The following is a 19,518-nucleotide window of genomic DNA, read 5'->3' as shown; positions in this document are numbered from 1 at the left end:
AAGCTGGAACAAATGCAAGATATATGAAAAGTCAATAGAATCGGTCAGGTACAAACACATCTATGAAAAAACTATCACGCCGATTCTTTTTAATTTTGTGGAAAACCTAAACGTTGAATAATAATTTTTGCTTAGCTTGCTTCATTTGCAAGTGCAATTATATTACGCGCTCAACTTAACTTCAACAAACAAATGGCTAAATATTAAACCTTGTTTTTATAAACAAAGAAATCCAACCAATTAATCTTTCTACTAACTATACCTACCTACTCAAAATACCTGAACTGGGCTACTGTGACAAGTTTTTTGCGCATGCAGAAAGTGATTTTGACAGTAATAGGCTGTGCAGCTGCGACCTCTGACGTTTGCACGTTTTTGTATTACAGGAAGCAATTAAAAATTTTGGCCCAGGACATGTAGTCAGGGAGAAATTAAATGCTGCATGTAGCGTTTTTGTTAATTAAACGTTTGGCAGCGTATGCTCGTCTGTGCTGTGAATTCAAATTTGCGTGTCAACTATATGCAATGTTGCAAACGCATTCAGCTGCAGCAGGTGTCTCAAACTCAAACTGTTTTGGTGGCCAAAAATAAACTTTCGTAAGTCAAGGGCCGCACTATCGATATCGAACACAATTGCAAGATGAAAAAATGAAATGTTCATCTGTGCCATTAGCTACATTAAAAAACAATATTGTAATAAATAACAAACATATATACTTTTAAAATCATTGGATATACAGTGTAGCAAATGCTTTATTGCTTTATGTGGAAACAATGCCCTACAATTACGCAATGTACGAAATATGACGCAACTATCGCAATTGCTGATTTTAAAAGTGAGCCAGTTCGATCATCTTGAGAAAACGGGACATATACCACTAATAAAAAAGTGATTGTATTATGTAAACTTTCTAGTCAAAAATGGTATTCCGCTAGAGTAAAACACACAACTTCTAAAAAGTAACTTCGCGGGACGCGTGTTTAAGACCCAAATTTACTTTTATTAATGTCTAGAATCTAGATAATGCAGAAAACTTAAGGGTTGTTAGGGTTTATTTTAAAGATTTTGAATGTTTTTCTCAGATATATGCATTTGACCTTTAACCTAGTTCTCGGCTTACAAACTGCTTTCGCTGATGATTGTTGTAGTTTAGCATCACAATTTAGTATTTTTAACAGTAAAATAATGCAATTTTTAAGTAAAAATAAATCTGTACATAAACAGAAAGTAAAGTTTGAACGAATTTTTCGTTATCGTTGAAAACGTGACTTCTTGGATATGTTAGCTGAAAAAAATATAAAAAAAACGTAATTGTTTAAAAGGCGGAACCACACATCTAAATAAGCTGAATAACAAAAACAAACAAAGAAAAACTGCTTTGAGCTTCCACATGTTTTTTAACACTTAGCATGCGACATTTTTCAGTAAGAAAGGGAAAAAAATAGACATTTAGCATTAACGTAATTTACATAGTAATTTAGGCAAATTTTGAAACAATTGAATCTCAGGAAATATTACCATGTAGAAACAATCAAACGAAATACTGATCGTATAGCATTGATTGCGAAATCTGCTTTAATCAAGCCGGTCTCGCTACTATTTACGCAAGGCGCAAGCCAGAAAAATCCGAATTCAAAAATTTCTCCCGAGTTAAAAAAATGTCAAAATTGCTAAAATGAAAACAAATGTTTGTAAAAATGCAAGTAAGTCCCTAACATATGTGTTTTTTTGGCAAAAAAATATATTTAAAGCAAGAGCGGAAACAAACGGTTTTAAACACTTAGTTTGTCGAATCGTTTCTTTTTCATTTGTAGACACTTTTATGCGTTCACCAAATAACAAACAGTGTAAAAACAAATAAACGAGAGACTGGTAGCAATTTTAAACAGCGTAGTTTTGTGTCGGTTGCAGATGGGTTAAAATAATTAGTTGGTTTCAACAACCTATTTGTATTGTGCTGTATCTTCTGCAGTCATGATTTTAACGAAATTGTTTTTCATATCCCAAACAATGACATTTTTCCCTCAGTGTGATGTATGTTGCCGCAAGTTGTTACTAAAATTATTTCATTGCACACTCACGTGACCAGGCAATATAATTCGTTTTACATACGTATCAATTGAATGGTGGTAGTTTCCTGTGTTACAAAAATAGAGTTGCTAATTTCTACACATAGCAACATATCCTCAAGCCGTGTACAGCATCATTATTATTATGTATAACAATGTTGCTTTCTGCAATTTCAAGTGGAAGATTATTGGAACAAAAACTGGAAAAGAATGTTAGGCATTAAGAGCCATACAATCTTAAATAAATATGTACAGAGTTGTGGCAAAAATAGCCATCGTTCACTCTGAAAGTTTTATTGTTTAAATGCCCAGCAAGGGCGAGATTAACCTCAAATATCCACATTAACCTCATAAACATTTTTGGTGTTTTAAATGTCAAGTAACATGTAATGCTTTATTTAGCGCAGAGTTTTGTCATGTCATGTTGACAACAAAATATTGTTACTAAACAAAACGTGTTTGTTTTTGGTTTGGCTGTCAGGTAATGTTTTGTGAAAAACAGTTTACGTACTTTGCAGCAGGGCACATTGCGTAGACGCTTTCAGTTCTTCCATAAACACGAAACTGAACAAAACCGGTAGGTAGATGTTCTACACTTGGTGGCAGCGTCGAGTTAACCAGTTACTTGTTTCCGATGGAAATTTGGATTGGTACTGAAAGTACGTCATTATCATAAAAGCAATCCGGACCTGAAACGACAGCCTGGTTAAAGCAATAGGAAAGTTTAAAAAACCTCGAAAAGGCAAAAAGCGTAGTTACAACTAGGGCAATTATATTTGAACTTGTCAAACACAGTCAAAAATTGGTTTAAATTTATAGCGTTAGGTCAAAAATTCCCACAATTGTTTACAAACTGCATTGTCGTGTCGTCGTAGAGGTTGCACTGTTTATGAACTTTTCATTTTACACATTGTAGCCTTCTTTATACTGTTGTAAACAGCTCATTGTCTACTTATTGTGAAATCGTAAACAATTAGATAAAATATTTAGGTTGATGTGGTGTGATGCTCAACATACCTCAAAACGTGTAAAATTTTGGTAGATCTCAAGGGATTTTACGGCAGCTGTGGGTTAGGTGCAGCTCTTGCATTAGTTATGCTTTAGATACTTCATGTCTCTTAAGTTTAGACAAATGTATAGGACAGTTTTTGTTGTATCTTAGCTGCAGTTTTTGGCAGTGATTTGTAATTGGCTCATTTTCCTTTTTAGAATTTGGCAAGCTACTTCGTATGGACAGAGCGTTGCTGCCAGAAAATGTAGAAAAGTATCTTCCGTTGTACTACAATAAATTTAACTTTTTGTACAATAATCCGTAATTTAACTACTTGAGTTCTTCATACGTTAAAATTTGTCAAAAGCTTCAATTTTTAAGACAAAGATTTTTGTTTTTCAGGTCTAAAAATAATCCCCCGAAGTTAGTTATAACGTTTGAAAACAACAACGGATTGTCATTTTGTGCAGCTAAAATATTTTACTCACAAAAGCTGTCGGTTTCTGAAGTAATCTGCAGTATTTTGTACATAGCAGCGTTGATCTCTGTTTCGGATGTCAAAACACCATTTCTTCTACAAAGTCAAAAGCCAATACAGAAAGGTACAAAAAAGAAAAAAATATGTCGATGTTTAGGTCAGATTCCTTAAGCAGTAAACATCAGTTTACCTTGAAATCATGGTGTAACCAAAAAGTGTGTTGGATATAGCTTCATGAATTTTCCATCCTAAATAATATTCTATTGTGTATGTTCTGTTGTATAGTTCTATTGGCCGCATTTCAGATGATTTCCAATTCTATGTAGTGAACAGAACAAAAGCAGTTTATACACTTTCTCAATTTTTATTAAAAGCCTTGATTTTACTTTAGTGGATCTGGCGTATTGATTTTCTAAACAAAGGAGTAATGCAGTATTTAATAATGGCGTTGGTATTGAATACGAGTTAATTCGTTAAACCTAAAAGTGTCAATAAATATCTGCCATGACGCATACCTCATAATTAATGACATAAAACAAAACATCACACAAGCTGGCATATGACGAACCATACCTACATTTTGCATCATAATGTAAAAAAATGGTTGTAAGTGTGATTTCCCATGTATGCAAGTTTTAAATCTGTATTTGGTCGGAACGAATGAACCTAAAAATACCAAACATGCGAAATTAACACGCATTCAGTTTTCAGACAATGCTGTTTTTAAAATTTTCATTTTCGCTCACACCAAAGTAGAGGTAATCGAAGCAGTAATCAAAGTTTCCACCGCAGATAAGGCGAAGAAGGGACTAATTTTTCGACTGGATCGCATCATGTTGCCAACATCACATCTTTATAGTGGAATAGAAACTTAAAAATTAAGAACAGGAGAAAAATATTCTTTGGCTTACCCGAAATCCAAACCATAAACCAAATCATCGCCCTGACAATTTGCTTCATATTCGTATGAATAACAATTTTGATCAGTAAATCTGCAATTACACACTTCGTTAAAATCATAAATCACCAGAAAAATTGGATAAGCTTACCTCCATTCCGTAATCGTTTCCAAACAAATTAATATTCTCAAGCCTGGAAGGGTGAGTACCATAGCCGTAAATATAGAAATAAGTCAAATCAAACTTGTGATTACTGGTCTATCCAACATCGAATTCACATCGGGATAAAAAACTGAAACGGCCATCAGAAACATTAGAAGTTAATTTGATGCTAAATCACATTTGCTTACTTAACAGTATACTTAAACTGATTGTATTTTTGGTAAAAAAGCATATGAAGTGGTTTGCCTTACCGTTTTTTGGTTCTAGTTGATATCGTGAGTTGAACATTTCATGCAAATTTCCTCCATATATTTGCATAAATCTGTTTTCTGTTTGATATTGCAAAATACTCTGCTCCCTGCTAAACTCCAGTGGCGTTTGATTTAAAACATGACGTAACATAATGTCTTTTCCCTAAAATCTACAAGTTGCTTAATAAATCAAATGCATTATGTAAGAATATATTTGCCTCGTATTCAAAATAAGCTTGACTTTTAAAGTCTGATCTTGTGCAAGTAGCAAATGATCCGAAAGTACCACCACCAAAAAAGTTACAATTGCTATATTACTATGCAATTGGATACGAAACTTGATGAGTACTTCAAATGACTGCTGACGATACGTTCATTGCACCAGCCACCAAAATGAAAAAACTCAAACAGAAAGTAAATTATGTCATACGCTTACTGTTTAAACCAGGTGTCTCAAACACGCGGGCCGCATGCGGCCCTCCAAGGGTTTTTGTGCGGCCCGCGAAGGAACTTTTAGAAGTTATGTGTTTTACTCGGGTCGGGCGGAATACCCTGTGAGTTTACATGATATAATCATTCTCTGATAGCAGTATTTGCAACGTTTAAATGGCATGATCGAATAGTCCATCTTTGGAATCAGCAATTGCAATTGTTGCGTCATTTTTTCATTGTTGTGTCACTGTATGCCATTGTTTCCACACAAAGCAACAGGCAGAGTTGGCTCTCTCATTTTGCTACACTGTATATTTGTTTGTTACAATATTGTTTTTTTTCATAAAGATAATGGGATTAATGAACATTTGCCTTTTTAATCATGCAATTTGTTTGTTGTCATGTTACAATGTAACAAATGGTTCGCTAGTGCGGCCCTCGACTTACTTAAAAGTTTGTATTTGGCCCTCAAAGCAGTTTGAGTTTGAGACCCTTGGTTTAAACGGTCGTAAATCTGTGCTGCTTATTACCTCGTCAACCAACACGATGTACGTTAATAACGATGTGATGTTTGTTTAAAGGTTCGCAGTGCAACATTTACGAGATGTGCATTTCGCTGCGGATTATATGATTTAAACACATCAAGATAAACTCGTTTCAATTTGAAACCCTTCATCAAAATAATGATATGGCAGCATAAGTATATGAAGACACAAAAATGTCACTGTGCATATTTGCAACTGTGAACGCAGGTATACGCTGTTTAAAGTTTCATTGTATTCTTTTATTGTAGCTTAATTGTCGAATTTTACGCTATTATGAGTAATCGAAACACTTGCATCATGCTTTTACCTGTTACACTCGTAATTTCATTGTAATTTGAAACCTTCCAAACTCAAAAATAACAAGGCAGCAAGAAGACACAACAATGGTGTGATGGTCTGTTGCACAAACCTAGCTGCTATTGTAACGGATTTACAGCTGTTCCACCAACAGTGACAAATTAAACTGGTTATTGAATAGACTTACGTTGGAGTGGACTTAAACAGACGCATTCGGTAAAATGTGTCTGAAAACTGGCTCACTGTTATACTACACGCAACTTATGAAGTAAAATATTTTTGTGCAATTAACCTCAATTAGTGTTCATATCAGGGTCATCTTTTGCTTAGATCTAGATTATCCCACATGTTCCGATTAATGATCAATTATCATGGCAATAAGTCAGGGGTTCCCAACCTTTTTGCGATCTCGTACCACTTGGACGCTCTGTACTGCCACGCGTACCACTTCTTGCAGAACAACTAATTTTATCGAATCATACTTTATTCAGAAGAAGAATATTGGCCTACTACAATAACACTAAAGCACCACAACTAAATTTGATGAGATTTTTGTGTTTGTTTACTGTCCACAATTGGTCGATATGCGGTGTAAACTTGCAGCGCATCTAAAGTCATTTTCGGGCGCACCTATAGTCGGTTTCAAATTTTTGACTTGATGATCATCGTGACGGAAAATACCTGCTCACATTCCTATGCATTACTACGAAGCATAAACTACCTCTTCATACGTAACTGTTATTGAACAGTTTATCCTGATCTATTTTTAGTTTACAACACTAGCATTATTCAACGCTATAAAACAGTAGATGATATATATCAAGAGCCATTATTTGACATAAATAATGCCCACTGTCCCACAGCATTCTACGGCCTTTCAAAGAAACTGTGCTTCTTGTTGACAATTTACATGACCTGTAGTTTGTAGATCGTAATGATACGAAACAACAGGTATAGTTACGTAACAATAAGAAGAAGCTTGAAGATTTTTTTTTGGTAAACAAAACCAAATAAACAAAATATGAAGTTTTAAATCCAGGTTTTTGTGAAAAAAAAACGGAAGCTACTCGCGTACCACCTAAAAAGCCTTCGTGGTACGCGTACCACAAGTTGGGAACCCCTGCTCTGAATGCTAACGACTGTGTTGAACAGCTGACATTGGGTCTGGTATACTTTCATGACCCAACGTCATAACTACGTCCTGCCTGTACATACATCAATGACCTTTACATATGATCAACTACGTCATAGTACGGATACGTCACGCACATAATGACGTCACTGTGACGTCACACATTTTCCCTTTCGCCCGACGAAAATTTCACACAGGCAGGACGTAGTTATGACGTTGGGTCATGAAAGTATACCAGACCCAATAATTGTATTACATACGGAAAACAATGTTTGTTTTACCCAAGGAATTTCGCAACGACAAATGTTAGAATGCAAACACATAACAATCTTGAGTATATGTGGAAAAACTAAATATCTACAGACGAATTTGTTTAGCTGTTGGGTTTAGGGTAATTTTGCTCCATATGAGGTAACCAGCTCCCATTACTACATCAGCCAGAAGAACAAACATCCCAAGTTGGAAGATGTTGTCAACTGCTTCATTTGCTTCATCTCTGTCTCCTGGAGTGTCTGCAATAAAAAAATGTTTAACCTATATATTCAAACTTGTGCAGGAGCATTATTATTACCAAAACCTGCACTTAATTAAGCCCCTATGTTGGTCAACCGTTGGACAACACTACATATAAATATCATCGCAGACCAGAGGTATAATAAGAGTTATACCGAATTACGCAGCTAATCAATGCATCTACATGCAACATGAGATTACCTTCAAAGAAGCAAGCATTTTAAATTTTTACAACTTTTTCGCTTTTAAAACACAAATGAATTTGCCAGAGACTTGGTTGCGTATAATGAAGCTGATGTTCAATTATGAAAACATGTATTGGAAGTAGCACATTAAAATATGATTACAAAAGAAGTATAAACAGCACTTCATTTACTGTGTTGTTACCTTGCCCAAGCAAATACTCGGTAGTTTGTAAGATATGCACTGGTCCTGCAGAAAGTCGTTGGTTGCGTCCATTGTTGTCAACAGATCGTCGTCCCCTCATACCTCCGCATGTCTGCGATTACATTAATACACTCTAGATATTGCACCAGGGATTTAAGATTAAATGTTTTAGTTTAAAGACTTGAACTAAACTTAAACATATTAAGCATGTCTGAAGATGTTAGTGAAAAACAAATTAATTGTTGTAAAAGTAATTTTTTTAACAGTTTGGACCAACATAACTAGATAAACAATCTTCCATATTGTGTTTTGTTTCAAAGAGAAATATTCTCAACTCACCTGTCCAGGGCATTGTCCAGTTGAGTTTTGACATACGGTCACGTCGCAGTGGATGTAGATAAATTGTTCTGCATTAGTGAAGTTTGTCCACACAAAGCTCATCAGCTTGAACGTAGCAAAGTTGGGTTTGTAATTTCGCAACAACATCTTCGCTTCGACAGCCTCGCCTCCACTGGGTGGCGCATCGCATCTAATATTTTAAAATCAATATACACAGAATGTAGTCCAGAGTGGAATGTAACAAAATAGTAATCCAATGTTAGTAAAGCTTACCCGCTTTGTACAATCTGGTAACGCGGTAAACCACTGGAGTTTTCAACACGTGTTGCCCAACATTCTTCAAGCTGTGCATAAAAACGTATTACTTGAGAGAGACGGGTTTATTGCGGAAACATAGCGACATAATTGCACTAAAAAATGACCAAACCGGAAATAGCTGCGTATCGTTAAAACATAATGGTGAGCCAAACAGTGAAGGGGTGGATAATGATGGAACGCGCTGCAGCTACTCCGTATTTAAAGGCGTTGTGCGACTGGGCCTTACAGAAAAGTGAGGTAGGCGCATTGTGGGTAAACACGAAAGATTAAAATGGTGCCTATAAACTAACCACCCTTTATAAGGAAAGTAGTATTCTTGAAATTTGTGCCAAAGCTTTAATTGTTTTAAATTTACCTGGACAATGAAGTCATCGTTGCTTGCAGAAATCTCATCAAGTTTAACTTCAGCAAACATGTAGTTGGGTACAGTGACTTCCCCAGGCAAGCTTTCGTTGAAATATTCGTTCGTAAAGAGATTTAGAGCGATATCAAAGTTTCCTGTATTTCCAGCCGAAGTTTCAACGGATCTGCAAAAAGTTTACATGATTTAGACATAGTATACTTATTCAAAGACGTATGCTATTACATAAATCTTTTCCGCTGTTTATTCATTGTTTGTGACACTTTTTCTGTTAGACATTTCGTCTGTCATGCTTATTTATTCAGTCCAGGGGTGTCCAACCTTTTTGTCCACGTGCGGGTTGGACATCTCTGATTTAGTCTGTCATGTATATCTTTTTGTGTTGTTGTTGTACGTTGAGAAAGGGGAGATTAAAATGAACATGAAGTAAAGTTATACTTTATTTTTAAAATTAATGATATTCTGTATGCCCCCTGTTACGCCAAACAAACCCTGTAGTGTCATATGACGTGTGACAGGTAGCATGTGTCAAGTGGCGTATGTCGGTATAGTCTCCTTACTCGATTTGTGGTTGAACATTGGAAGACGAGAGAAGTTGATCGGCGTCAAATAGACAAGTCACGTTGAGCTTATTTTGAACGTCGCGCTGGATCACGGCAGTGGATGGAGCTAGGTATCTTCAGATCAGGAAAGACACCGATACATTTCCGTTTTCGTTCTGCAAATACATGTCAAAAACTTCAGAAAAACGAAAAACGCCACAGACGGTAAACATTTGGTGTCACTTTATCACTGAGTGCAAATATAATTACTGCAATCAACAAGGTAATTTGTGCCAGGAAAAAACCCTTACGGCGACAAACTATGGCATATTACCTTATAGATAGCTTCACACTCGCCCAAGTCAAACACGAACACCGGATCTGACCCAGTGACCTTGCAGCTGTCATTGAGTTGTGAAAGGGAAGTTTCCCGGTCCAATGCGATGTAAAGTGTGTCACCAAGTTCATAATCAAGTGTCTGTTGTTCTTGAGGTGTTACTCTGCGAAGATTTAATTAATTGATTATTTTTTTGATACATAAAAAAGATTTAATATTAGTTGCAAATCCCTACAGCCTAAACAATAAAGTAGTCAAAAGAAGAACGAAAACATTTTTATATGCTGATTTGCATAGATTTAATATCAAGCTATATTTGCAAATTATTAAGAAATGTTAAGAAATATGAAGACATTAGACAAGACATTAACTGCTATTTGTCTGTTTTGTGATGCAGTTCAACCACAAGTCAAAGCAATTTAATCACAAAATTTTCAACTTACGCAATGGTCAAATTTTGTTCCCTGCATTCGACAGACGGCGGCAGTCCTAAACATATAAACACAAAGTTGTAATATACTCCCTACAAATGGGGATTGGAAACGAATCTTTTCAAGTCCCAGTTTATATACGTTACGTCTTTAGGGCAATATTGTATTACGGCATCAGTTTGTTTTTACGAGTCTATATCTCGGATTTATTTGTTTATTAGGAAAACAGTGGGCCAACAGGTCGAAAAAGCCAACAGTTGGTGTTTAAATTAAGCTGCAATGTTCAGAACGACTGATACAGTTTTAGAGATGTGGGCTCTTACTCAATTGTATTTCAGCGTTATTGATCCTGAACAATATGTGTGTGTTACTACGATCCAGATCATTAGTAGACACAATTCATTTTCATACGTACAAAAACATTTGTAGCTATAGTGTTTCAAAATAAAGAGTTTAAATTGCGTAAGATTAACAGGACAACAAAGGAATTGATTTTTTCGTTACTTACACAAAAATTGAGAACACATTTTTTGCATTATTTTTTACTTGGAATGAAAAACATTTTGCACAACTATCGTAACTGTTGCATAGATACCAAATAGGCAGTGTCGAAAAATACAAGCGTAATTGAATTGGGTATTCAAACTCTATGAATTGGGTATTTCAAACTCTATCATTGAATTGGGTATTCAACGACCCAAATACAGACATAAAAACCCTGATCGGGAGTCGTCCCCGGGAGCGTCCTGGGTTCGAAGCCCGTGAAAAAAATAAAATAAAAACATTTTCTTTTTTAAAACATTTCCATGGGCAGAAACTTGGCCAAATGGTCCGGCGCGCTTGACCCATATACAGACGTAAAAACCCTGATCGGCATTCGTAACCGGAGTGTCCTGGGTTCGAACCCCGTGAAAAAAACTTTTTCTATGAGTCAGAAACTCGGTGGAATAGTCAGAAAAGCCTGATACAGAAAACCTAAAATTCCCACTTGAGAGCGGCCTAGATTTGAACCTTGTTAAAAATTCAAAAAAGTAAAGAAGTTACCTTCAAGATTGACCGTTGCATTAAATCCCATGTAAAACAAACCACTACCGCTGACAAACATTAGAGTGAGAATTTTAACATCAATTTGGAAGTCATGTGCTCCTAGATTTCCAGTAAGACTTCGTACATTGTCATTTTCGTCCTTAAACTAGACAATATGTAGAATTTAGATCATTACAATCCAAAATCCTGGGAACGTGTTCATGAAATAGGGGGAAAGGGAGGCAACGTCTCAATGCGTTATATTCACATCGAGTCCGCCGTCGAGCTGTCAGTTTTCAACACATTTACCATTGAATCAATTTTTCCGCTTAGTAAGCTAGTGACTTGAATATGTTTACCCATTGAAAAGTGAAGACTGGGTAACAAATTTGTTCTTACGATGTGCTTGCGGCGTAAACTGCTTTAATCTCATGATATTGATGTAAGTAACAGTTAACTCACAAACAGAACGTCTTCTTCAAGTTCGGTGACGAAGGAGGAAAATTGAAAAACCAAGGACGTCCTTTTTTCAAGTTTGAATCTCCACACACAGCCAACGTGGCGTTGGTAATTATTTGGAAAGTCAGGTGACATCAAATTATACATCGTGCCAGTAACATTTTCTCCACACGTGTTTGCTGAAATGCAAAAAGAGGTATGATTAAGTTCAACTTTCCTTCGTGGTCAATCTGGCGATCCCCTACTTCGAAACTGACATGTGCAGCATGCGAGGCAGGGAACGGTGCTTGTGATTCGACTTTCGGTGGATTCTTCACTAAGCCTGCGTAGGTCAGTTGGTGGGGCGCGAGTCCCTGGAAGACTCCTGTCGTAGGTTCGAATCCCACCGCAGCCTAGATTTTTCTAGCCTACGCCTTGCCATATTGTGAATGCTTGCTGACCGGCTGATTCTGTATGACACCTTCAATGGGCCTGGAGTACTGTTCCTTCGTTTATCCCTAGATTATTGGAAAAGTTTATCTATCTGGAAGAAGATTAGGTTTGCGTTCCGTTGGCAAAAAATTGCAGCATTTAGAAAATCTACTATCAGAAATAATCACAACAGAAAAATTTGCTAAATACCGTTCGTGTCGCAAAGAGCATACGCAAATATTTTAAAGGCAATTTGCTGAACAATGTTATTCTAAGTCAGACACTCGTTGAGTGCGCAGCAAAATTACGCACAAGCGGCGATAAAAAATACAGAGAGTGCGCTAAAAAAGACCAAACTGTCTCGGTGTTTAACCAAAAAAAAATCCTAAATCGAAAAGAGTTATGGAAACTGTTAAACAATATTGATTTTTCTGCCCAAAAGGTGGTTGGAATTGCCGAAATGGAGGGAACACAAATTGATGTTACTTGCACAAGCAGAAAAAACTTCAAGCCAAGATTGCAGAAAGCTAATGCAAATTACGGAATCGACCGAACCCTATACTAGATCGCTGTGGGCCAGCTAAACCGTTGCCCTCAAAAATCGAACGTTGTATTTAAAATCACTCATCAACGCCGGCATTCTGGATCATTTAAGCTTATTAGATAATGCAGGAGAACATCTATCATACGATGAACTGGCGATGAAATTCAATTTTTGCCGCAAACAATCACGAGTTTAAAAACTTTGTTAAAATGATAGCTGCTCTGTCGCCAAAATGGGACCGAACAAATGCGAACTCCGGAGAAAAAAACACGTTTGTTAAATTTGTGCAACGAGTTGACTCTCCTAAAGCGGTTTTTACTAAAATTAAAAACTACAGGACGGTTCTTCGAAACAAAAAAGAGCTGGGAATGGGGCTTTGGTCTGGAATCAAATACAGGCAATTGGGAAATACTGTACCAAACCAACTACAATTCGACAATGGAAACAAAATTGCGCTCCCTTGAGATAAAACTGAATTTACGTGCTGGTGTGACCAACGATGTTTTGTATTCATTTGGTGTTTCAGAAACAAACCAGTGTGTTTTCTGTGAAAGTAAAACCGAAACGATGAGCCATAAGTGTTTTAAGTGTAATCGTGTGCAAGGCTATTTGGAAGAAGTCTTTGCATTGATCTCGGCGAAATTTGTAATTCCCCTTGATTTTAATCGTTGTTACGCTTTATTTGGTGTATTTAACGAATCTAATTGATTAAACTGTTTACTATTGTGTGCACGCTTTAAATTTTATCATTGTAAGTACGCGAAAGTACTTCCTATTTCGTTATTCCATCACACAGTGATATCAGTCAAGAATCCAGAATACATTGTGGCTATAAATAGCAATAAACTTCCGATATATACAGCAAAATGGGCAGGTCTTTAATTATTATAAGTGCCATTTCTTTCATCGCTCGATTACCTTTCTTATTTTGTATGTTTTTCTTCCTTGCTAATAAAAGCAACTCCAAGGCCAAAAAAATGTTGAACAATACTGACGATTAGAGTTACTAAGGTTGAGGCCAGGCTTCTAATATAATTGTATCAAGAAAATTATCCTAAAACTTATTTTCCTAACCTTAACCTTAGGCTCAATCTCCTACTTCTTAATTATACTTATTTCAAGAAAAATATGTTAAAAACTATTGGGCTTCGTTTGTACTTTTCGGATAGATAGAAATGTTTTCCTTATTTTCCCGTGGCAGTGAATTAAACTTATTTCTAATCCTTTACGTAAGACAATGTATTGGCTTGGAAATCTAGTTGCTATGAGTTCAAACTAACTGCAAAAGCACACAAAGTGCAAGTGCATAGATTTCGGTTCGGTTGTCAAAACAATATAATCTGACTTACCAATGTTAATATCTAAAGTCACAGAAGTTGTGGTGAGGTTTGTCAAACAAGTCACATGGGCAGAAGAGCTTTGAATTATTACAGGAAAGGACACGGCTCCACCAGTTAGTATTCCAGCCAATTTACCTGAGTTGTCACTTCCCTCGTAAACCTGCGGCAAAAAAGGGTTAAGGATTAACTATTAAGGGTTAACTAGATCTTTAGGATCTAGGATCTAGATAAATAAGCTATAGTATCAAGTTTATAGAGTACTTCTGGCAAATGTATTTTTATGTTGCGTTTCGACGTCCTATACAGGTCGTCTTCATCAGGGTAAATAACACTGAATGCGACTAGTAAAGTGCACGATATCGTCCTGTATAGGACGTAGGTTTTAGGATTCGGGATTCGGGATTCGGGATTCGGGATTCGGGATTCGGGATTCGGGATTTAGGACATACCTCACAATAATTGTTTTCTGCCAGGAAATCGGAAAGGAAACGGGTCATCAATCTAGTGGCACCTTGGTTTTGTGTAAAACTCGCGCTATATGTGTCGCAATTCGGTTGAATGGCATCTCGAAACCCACTGCGCGTCACATGTCCGCCACTGCACTGAGAATCTGCAACTATAAAATTAAACAAATGATGTAACAAACACGATTCAAAATCTATCATAAATATGGAATTGAGGTTTCCTTATGAAAGTTTTATTTCGTTTGAGGTCACCAATAGCTCGACATAACGAACCATGTTTGTATTTATCGAACCAAATAATATTCTTTACCTCAAGTCATGTGTAAGTTAGTCAAGCGGAAGTGTAAACAAGGAAATAAACAAACATGTCATGCTATTTTTACAATAGAGTATAGAGTATTTAACATTTAGCACATTATGGAACTAAAACGATCATGTTTGGGGTTTTCATGGTCGCTAAATGTTATACCACTGCAACAGTCCGCCTGTTTGAAATACGCATAGGACGTTAAGTCGCTGGTTAAAAAACAATATCTCAAACATAAATGTTTTTGTGGGCAACACTTTTACCAGTTTTGGGGTTTACATTTCAGTTACAGCTGCACTAAAAAAACAAAACACGACTCAAACATTGGCCAAATCTCCATACTCGACGTGTTATAAAATATAGTTTTGAGCACAAAAGACCTGACAGAGCCGTTTTATGTCATTTTTGATGTCAACGCACAGTGCTATATTACCGTGCAGCTTGATGATGCAAGTATGTTAATAGAAATCAACACCCCGTGATAAAAACAACAAATATACGTTTTTAAATGTAACGTAAGTGCTGTTGTTTCTCGACGCTTAATCTTAGTTCTTATCTTTTTTATTGCTTTTTTCTTGCCGTAGTGTTGACTAAGAGAACAAACACACTTTTTAATTTTTTAATTTGTTTTTCACGGGGTTCGAACCCAGGACACTCCCGGGGACGAATCCCGATCAGTTTTTTTTATGTCTGTATATGGGTCAGGCGCGCAGGACTTTGCACTGTTCTCTTTTCAAGCATCGCAATGGCATCACCCTCTGTCAGGCGCACTATGTGTCATGCCTTTTTCTTTTTGTTTTGTTTATTTGTGTTGTTTTTGCTTGTTTTTTGTTTATCTATTTGTGTGTTTGTTATTTTGTTTTGTTTATCTATTTCTGTTTGGCTTCTTTTCATGTTTTGTTCATTTGTTTATCTATTGTTTTGTGTGTTTATTATTATTTGCGTTGTTTATTCATTGGGGTGTAAATTTTTATTTATTTATTTTTTCTATACTACCAATGTACCTCCAGTCGTGTTTACCCACAATGCGCCAACCTCCTATTAGTGTGAGCCTGTCTTATAACGATTTGCAATACGGTGTAGGTGCAGCGCGTTGAGACATTATCTCCCAATTGTTCCCTTTGCTGTTTTTCGTTCCATAACGTTTTGACGTTAATCCGCTGCTTCCGGCTTGGTGACTGTTCAGTGCAATTCTGTCGCTATGTTTTATTTGACCAAGCAAAATAAACTCAATTCATTTAAGTTTCACCCACATTTTGGACTGATTGCACTGTTTGTAACGTAAAGTTTTACCAAGTTCTGATTTCCGTTGTTGCAGTCTTTTGGTTTATTTTCTATTTACACAGTAAGATATTTTTTGTGTATTGTTTTACCACGGGTATTTTTATTTTTCATGGTGAAAATAACGGCCCAAATAGACGTAAAAAGCGACACGCTTTATATTTCAATGATTTCGGCAAATGCTCGTGCCATCATGTTTATGTTTTCTGTGGATAGTGGTGATGTTATATATGCACATACACATATACATAGACAACTTACAATCTTAACAGCGAATGTTTTTTTTTGTATATTTAAGTTACTTAGATCTAAACGGTAAAAACTACACTTGAAACAAGAGAACTTTTTGATGAAACAAAATTTGAAAACCACCTACCTTTGTGTAGCAAACTCATCGAGCAGACAAAAAGAACAACTTTCATGTGTCGAAGAGACATTGTTTATCGTTTTTGTTAATTGATACACTGTGCTAACTATCAACTGCAAATGCATAACCAGAATATAACAAAAAATATATCAATTTTACACCACAAAACTTTTATTTTTCAACAAATATGTTGCGTAAATGCACATATTTTGGAATACATCACTAAAATACTAATTGTGCAGTACAATGCTTGTATACCACCTCTTACAACTAAATACATTTGCTTTCGGCAGAGCTGATATTGTAATGCTACCTCTCTGCTAAACCTTCGTATGTGTCAAGCAGGTTTCCTCATAAACGTTATAACATACAGTGTCCTAATTAACACTAACAGCCGTAAGCACCGCAAGCCCCGTAACACAATGCAGGTGATTTAAACCGGATCAATACAGTTGCGTGGCTTTTCCTGTACCGATGCCGCTACATCTAGCTGTGTTAAACGCGTATTACGTATTCAACATAAATCTCTAGCGTTCTTTTCTATACACTGTGTTGAGACAAAGTGCAGATATTGTACATTTACTGAAAAAATCTTTAGCAATACCAAAAATACGAATGATGCCTCTCAGTTAAAACAATACGTATGCTTCATTTTTTGCTTTTATCCCACTTTTTATTTTGTTTTTAGACACCAATGATGCTTTTTATAGCGAAATGTATTTGTTTTGATAAAACAAATGAAAAATAGCGACAGATTTAGTGGTTTTTCACACTGAATTTTCTTGATACTTTCGTGTAGTTACCCGGTGATCCGATTAAGTGGAATGAGGGCAAAATTTAAAGAATAATCACTGCTAATAGATAAAAGTTTTTGAGTTAAATTACGTTAATAAGAGGTATTAAGTTTAATACTAGCGTTATTTTATATCAAAGAGTTCAGTACATTAGAGGAGTCGATGTGGCAGATTACATGGTATGTGCTGACTTTAGCATTTCGTTTTTCCAAACATTTCCAGTCACACATTATCTAGTAACTTTCTGTTGGTGTCTTATCCGAAATTCGCTTAACCCTGTACGAGTCTTGTTAAATAATCACGCCAATCATCCAATTCAGCCCCTTTAATGCGTTGCATAGCTCTGCGATGCTGGAGCTTAGTGAAAACTGTTTAACTGAGACAGTGGTTCCCAGTCTGTGGTACGTCGGAGCTTTTAGATTTTTGTCTTTATTTTACTTAATTCAATATCTGCAGTTGCGCTATGCATCAGGCTTTCTGTCTTTTACTATTTGTAATCTAATCAGGAAAAAATACCAAAAAACTGCGACCGCGAGGTGGTGCGACAGAGTACACGCTGGAAAGAATGGTAGAGCTACTAACACCATAACGCAAATGACAACCAAAAGTCGATTGGTTATATCTCCAAAAATGCTCGCGGTTAGGGCTATTAGGGTCGGGGTAAGGTATTAGCACTTAAAATTCAATAAAACTAAGCCCCCCAAAATAGTTACTAATGTAAGAATTTAAAAAACTTATTTCCCCACCCAACCCATTTATAGCCGCTACATAAAAATTTCAGCTCTTTACGCCCCCTAATCTCCCGAGGTTGTCATTTGCGGTATGGTGTTAGTAGCTCTCCCGGAAAGAATGGGTAGATCATTCTAGTTTTTTTTTCACACTAAGCAAGTAGCTTTCTTCTGTACCTAATTAAAGTTATATCCAGTAATGCAACTGATCACCTCTGGTTGGGGTCGAAACTCGTGTCTGGCACAATCGTGTTTGTATTAAACTTATGTGATTGTGTATTACAGATTTATCGAACGAAGAAGAGGATTTAACATCAAATATATATTGTGCGGATCAACGGTTAATTTGTTGCCCAGACTAAAGTTTTGTAAAGTGTTTTTGTGACCGTTCAATGAAGGTTCTATAATTGAACATCCCTGGAAACATTGAAATAAAATAGTTTCGTCCCTTTAATATATCACAAAAATTACCGCGCCGAAGCTAGTTCTTAATGCTGCCTCATAACTTTTGTATGCTTCAAATAGTTTTTCTCGTGTACATCAAAACTAACTTAGGCTTCTAGGTGTAAATGTCTCTATACTGTAACGATGACGCTTAATGCAACTGTTTTAAACGCGTATCACGTGAGTCGTTCTTTTAGGGAGCTGTGTTGAATCAAATAATCACATTAATCTAAGTTATATATAATTTTGTAAATAAACCGGACCAATACAGTTTCGTCCCGTGTTCTACAACGATGCCTCTCTATTTAACTTTTTAAACCCGTATTCCTAAGTTACATATGTCGTCAGCGCTCTATAGTCCAACTTCTTTGAAGCAAACTGCAGACAGTGCTTACTGTTACAACCTATAATGTTCCATCAGTGCAGCTGCTGTAGACAACTAACGGCACTCTAGTGTGTTAGAAAAATCTGTTAAATTATTTTTTAACATTTAAATCTTTAACCACCTCCATGTACTAAATCGAGGAAAAACACACAAAACAATATGATCCAGAGCATAGTTTACTGCAGCTTGTCCTCTTGGGTTTTAGTTAGAAGTATAAGACACTATTTTGTAATAGGATAGGATTGTTAGAGAAAGGAAGCCCTTCAGTTAAATGCTATCGTTATTTTATATCACATAAATAAGCAAGACTTAAATAAATCTAAGTATCATTTTGCCCATATACGCAACAGACCAATGTCTTGAGTCGCGTCGAGTTACAAATAAGACACAAAATCTAAGTTATAACTTGTAGCACGTTGTATAGTAAACTAGATTTTGCAGTCATTATTTTGTTTGATACATTGATGGTAATTCACTAATATA

At 36.1% G+C, this 19,518-nt stretch overlaps 1 protein-coding gene and 1 long non-coding RNA gene across 2 annotated transcripts in view; both read right to left on the bottom strand.

Moving 5' to 3' along the window:
• LOC145218530 (uncharacterized) overlaps nucleotides 1-19,518 on the bottom strand; it is an 80,502-nt gene that overhangs the window by 35,768 nt on the left and 25,216 nt on the right. The gene's annotated exons all lie outside the window — the stretch shown is intronic.
• Nucleotides 9,225-16,828, bottom strand: LOC145218520 (cubilin-like). The gene is made up of 9 exons (XM_080085942.1): nucleotides 16,694-16,828; nucleotides 14,715-14,881; nucleotides 14,275-14,425; nucleotides 11,974-12,149; nucleotides 11,530-11,677; nucleotides 10,498-10,543; nucleotides 10,052-10,217; nucleotides 9,736-9,893; nucleotides 9,225-9,341 (listed from the first exon to the last, which is right to left on the bottom strand). Exons 1-8 carry the CDS (start codon nucleotides 16,752-16,754, stop codon nucleotides 9,855-9,857), a joined length of 954 nt encoding a protein of 317 aa, XP_079942068.1. The 5' UTR covers nucleotides 16,755-16,828; the 3' UTR covers nucleotides 9,225-9,341; nucleotides 9,736-9,854.

The sequence above is a fragment of the Phallusia mammillata genome, chromosome 3 (genome assembly GCF_965637545.1).
Source record: "Phallusia mammillata chromosome 3, kaPhaMamm4.hap1.1, whole genome shotgun sequence".
In the NCBI taxonomy this organism is placed as follows: domain Eukaryota; kingdom Metazoa; phylum Chordata; class Ascidiacea; order Phlebobranchia; family Ascidiidae; genus Phallusia; species Phallusia mammillata.
Note: the sequence above shows the minus strand (reverse complement) of the source record. Positions and strands in the feature narration are given on the sequence as shown.

Excerpts from the sequence above, each read along its gene's own strand:
- LOC145218520 (XM_080085942.1), bottom strand. The coding sequence starts at position 16,754 with ATGTCTCTTCGACACATGAAAGTTGTTCTTTTTGTCTGCTCGATGAGT. Across the intron at positions 14,426-14,714 it reads CAGAAAACAATTATTGTGAG|GTTTACGAGGGAAGTGACAA; the intron begins GTATGTCCTAAA and ends TTTTTGCCGCAG. Across the intron at positions 10,544-11,529 it reads TGCAACGGTCAATCTTGAAG|GACTGCCGCCGTCTGTCGAA; the intron begins GTAACTTCTTTA and ends TTATATGTTTAG.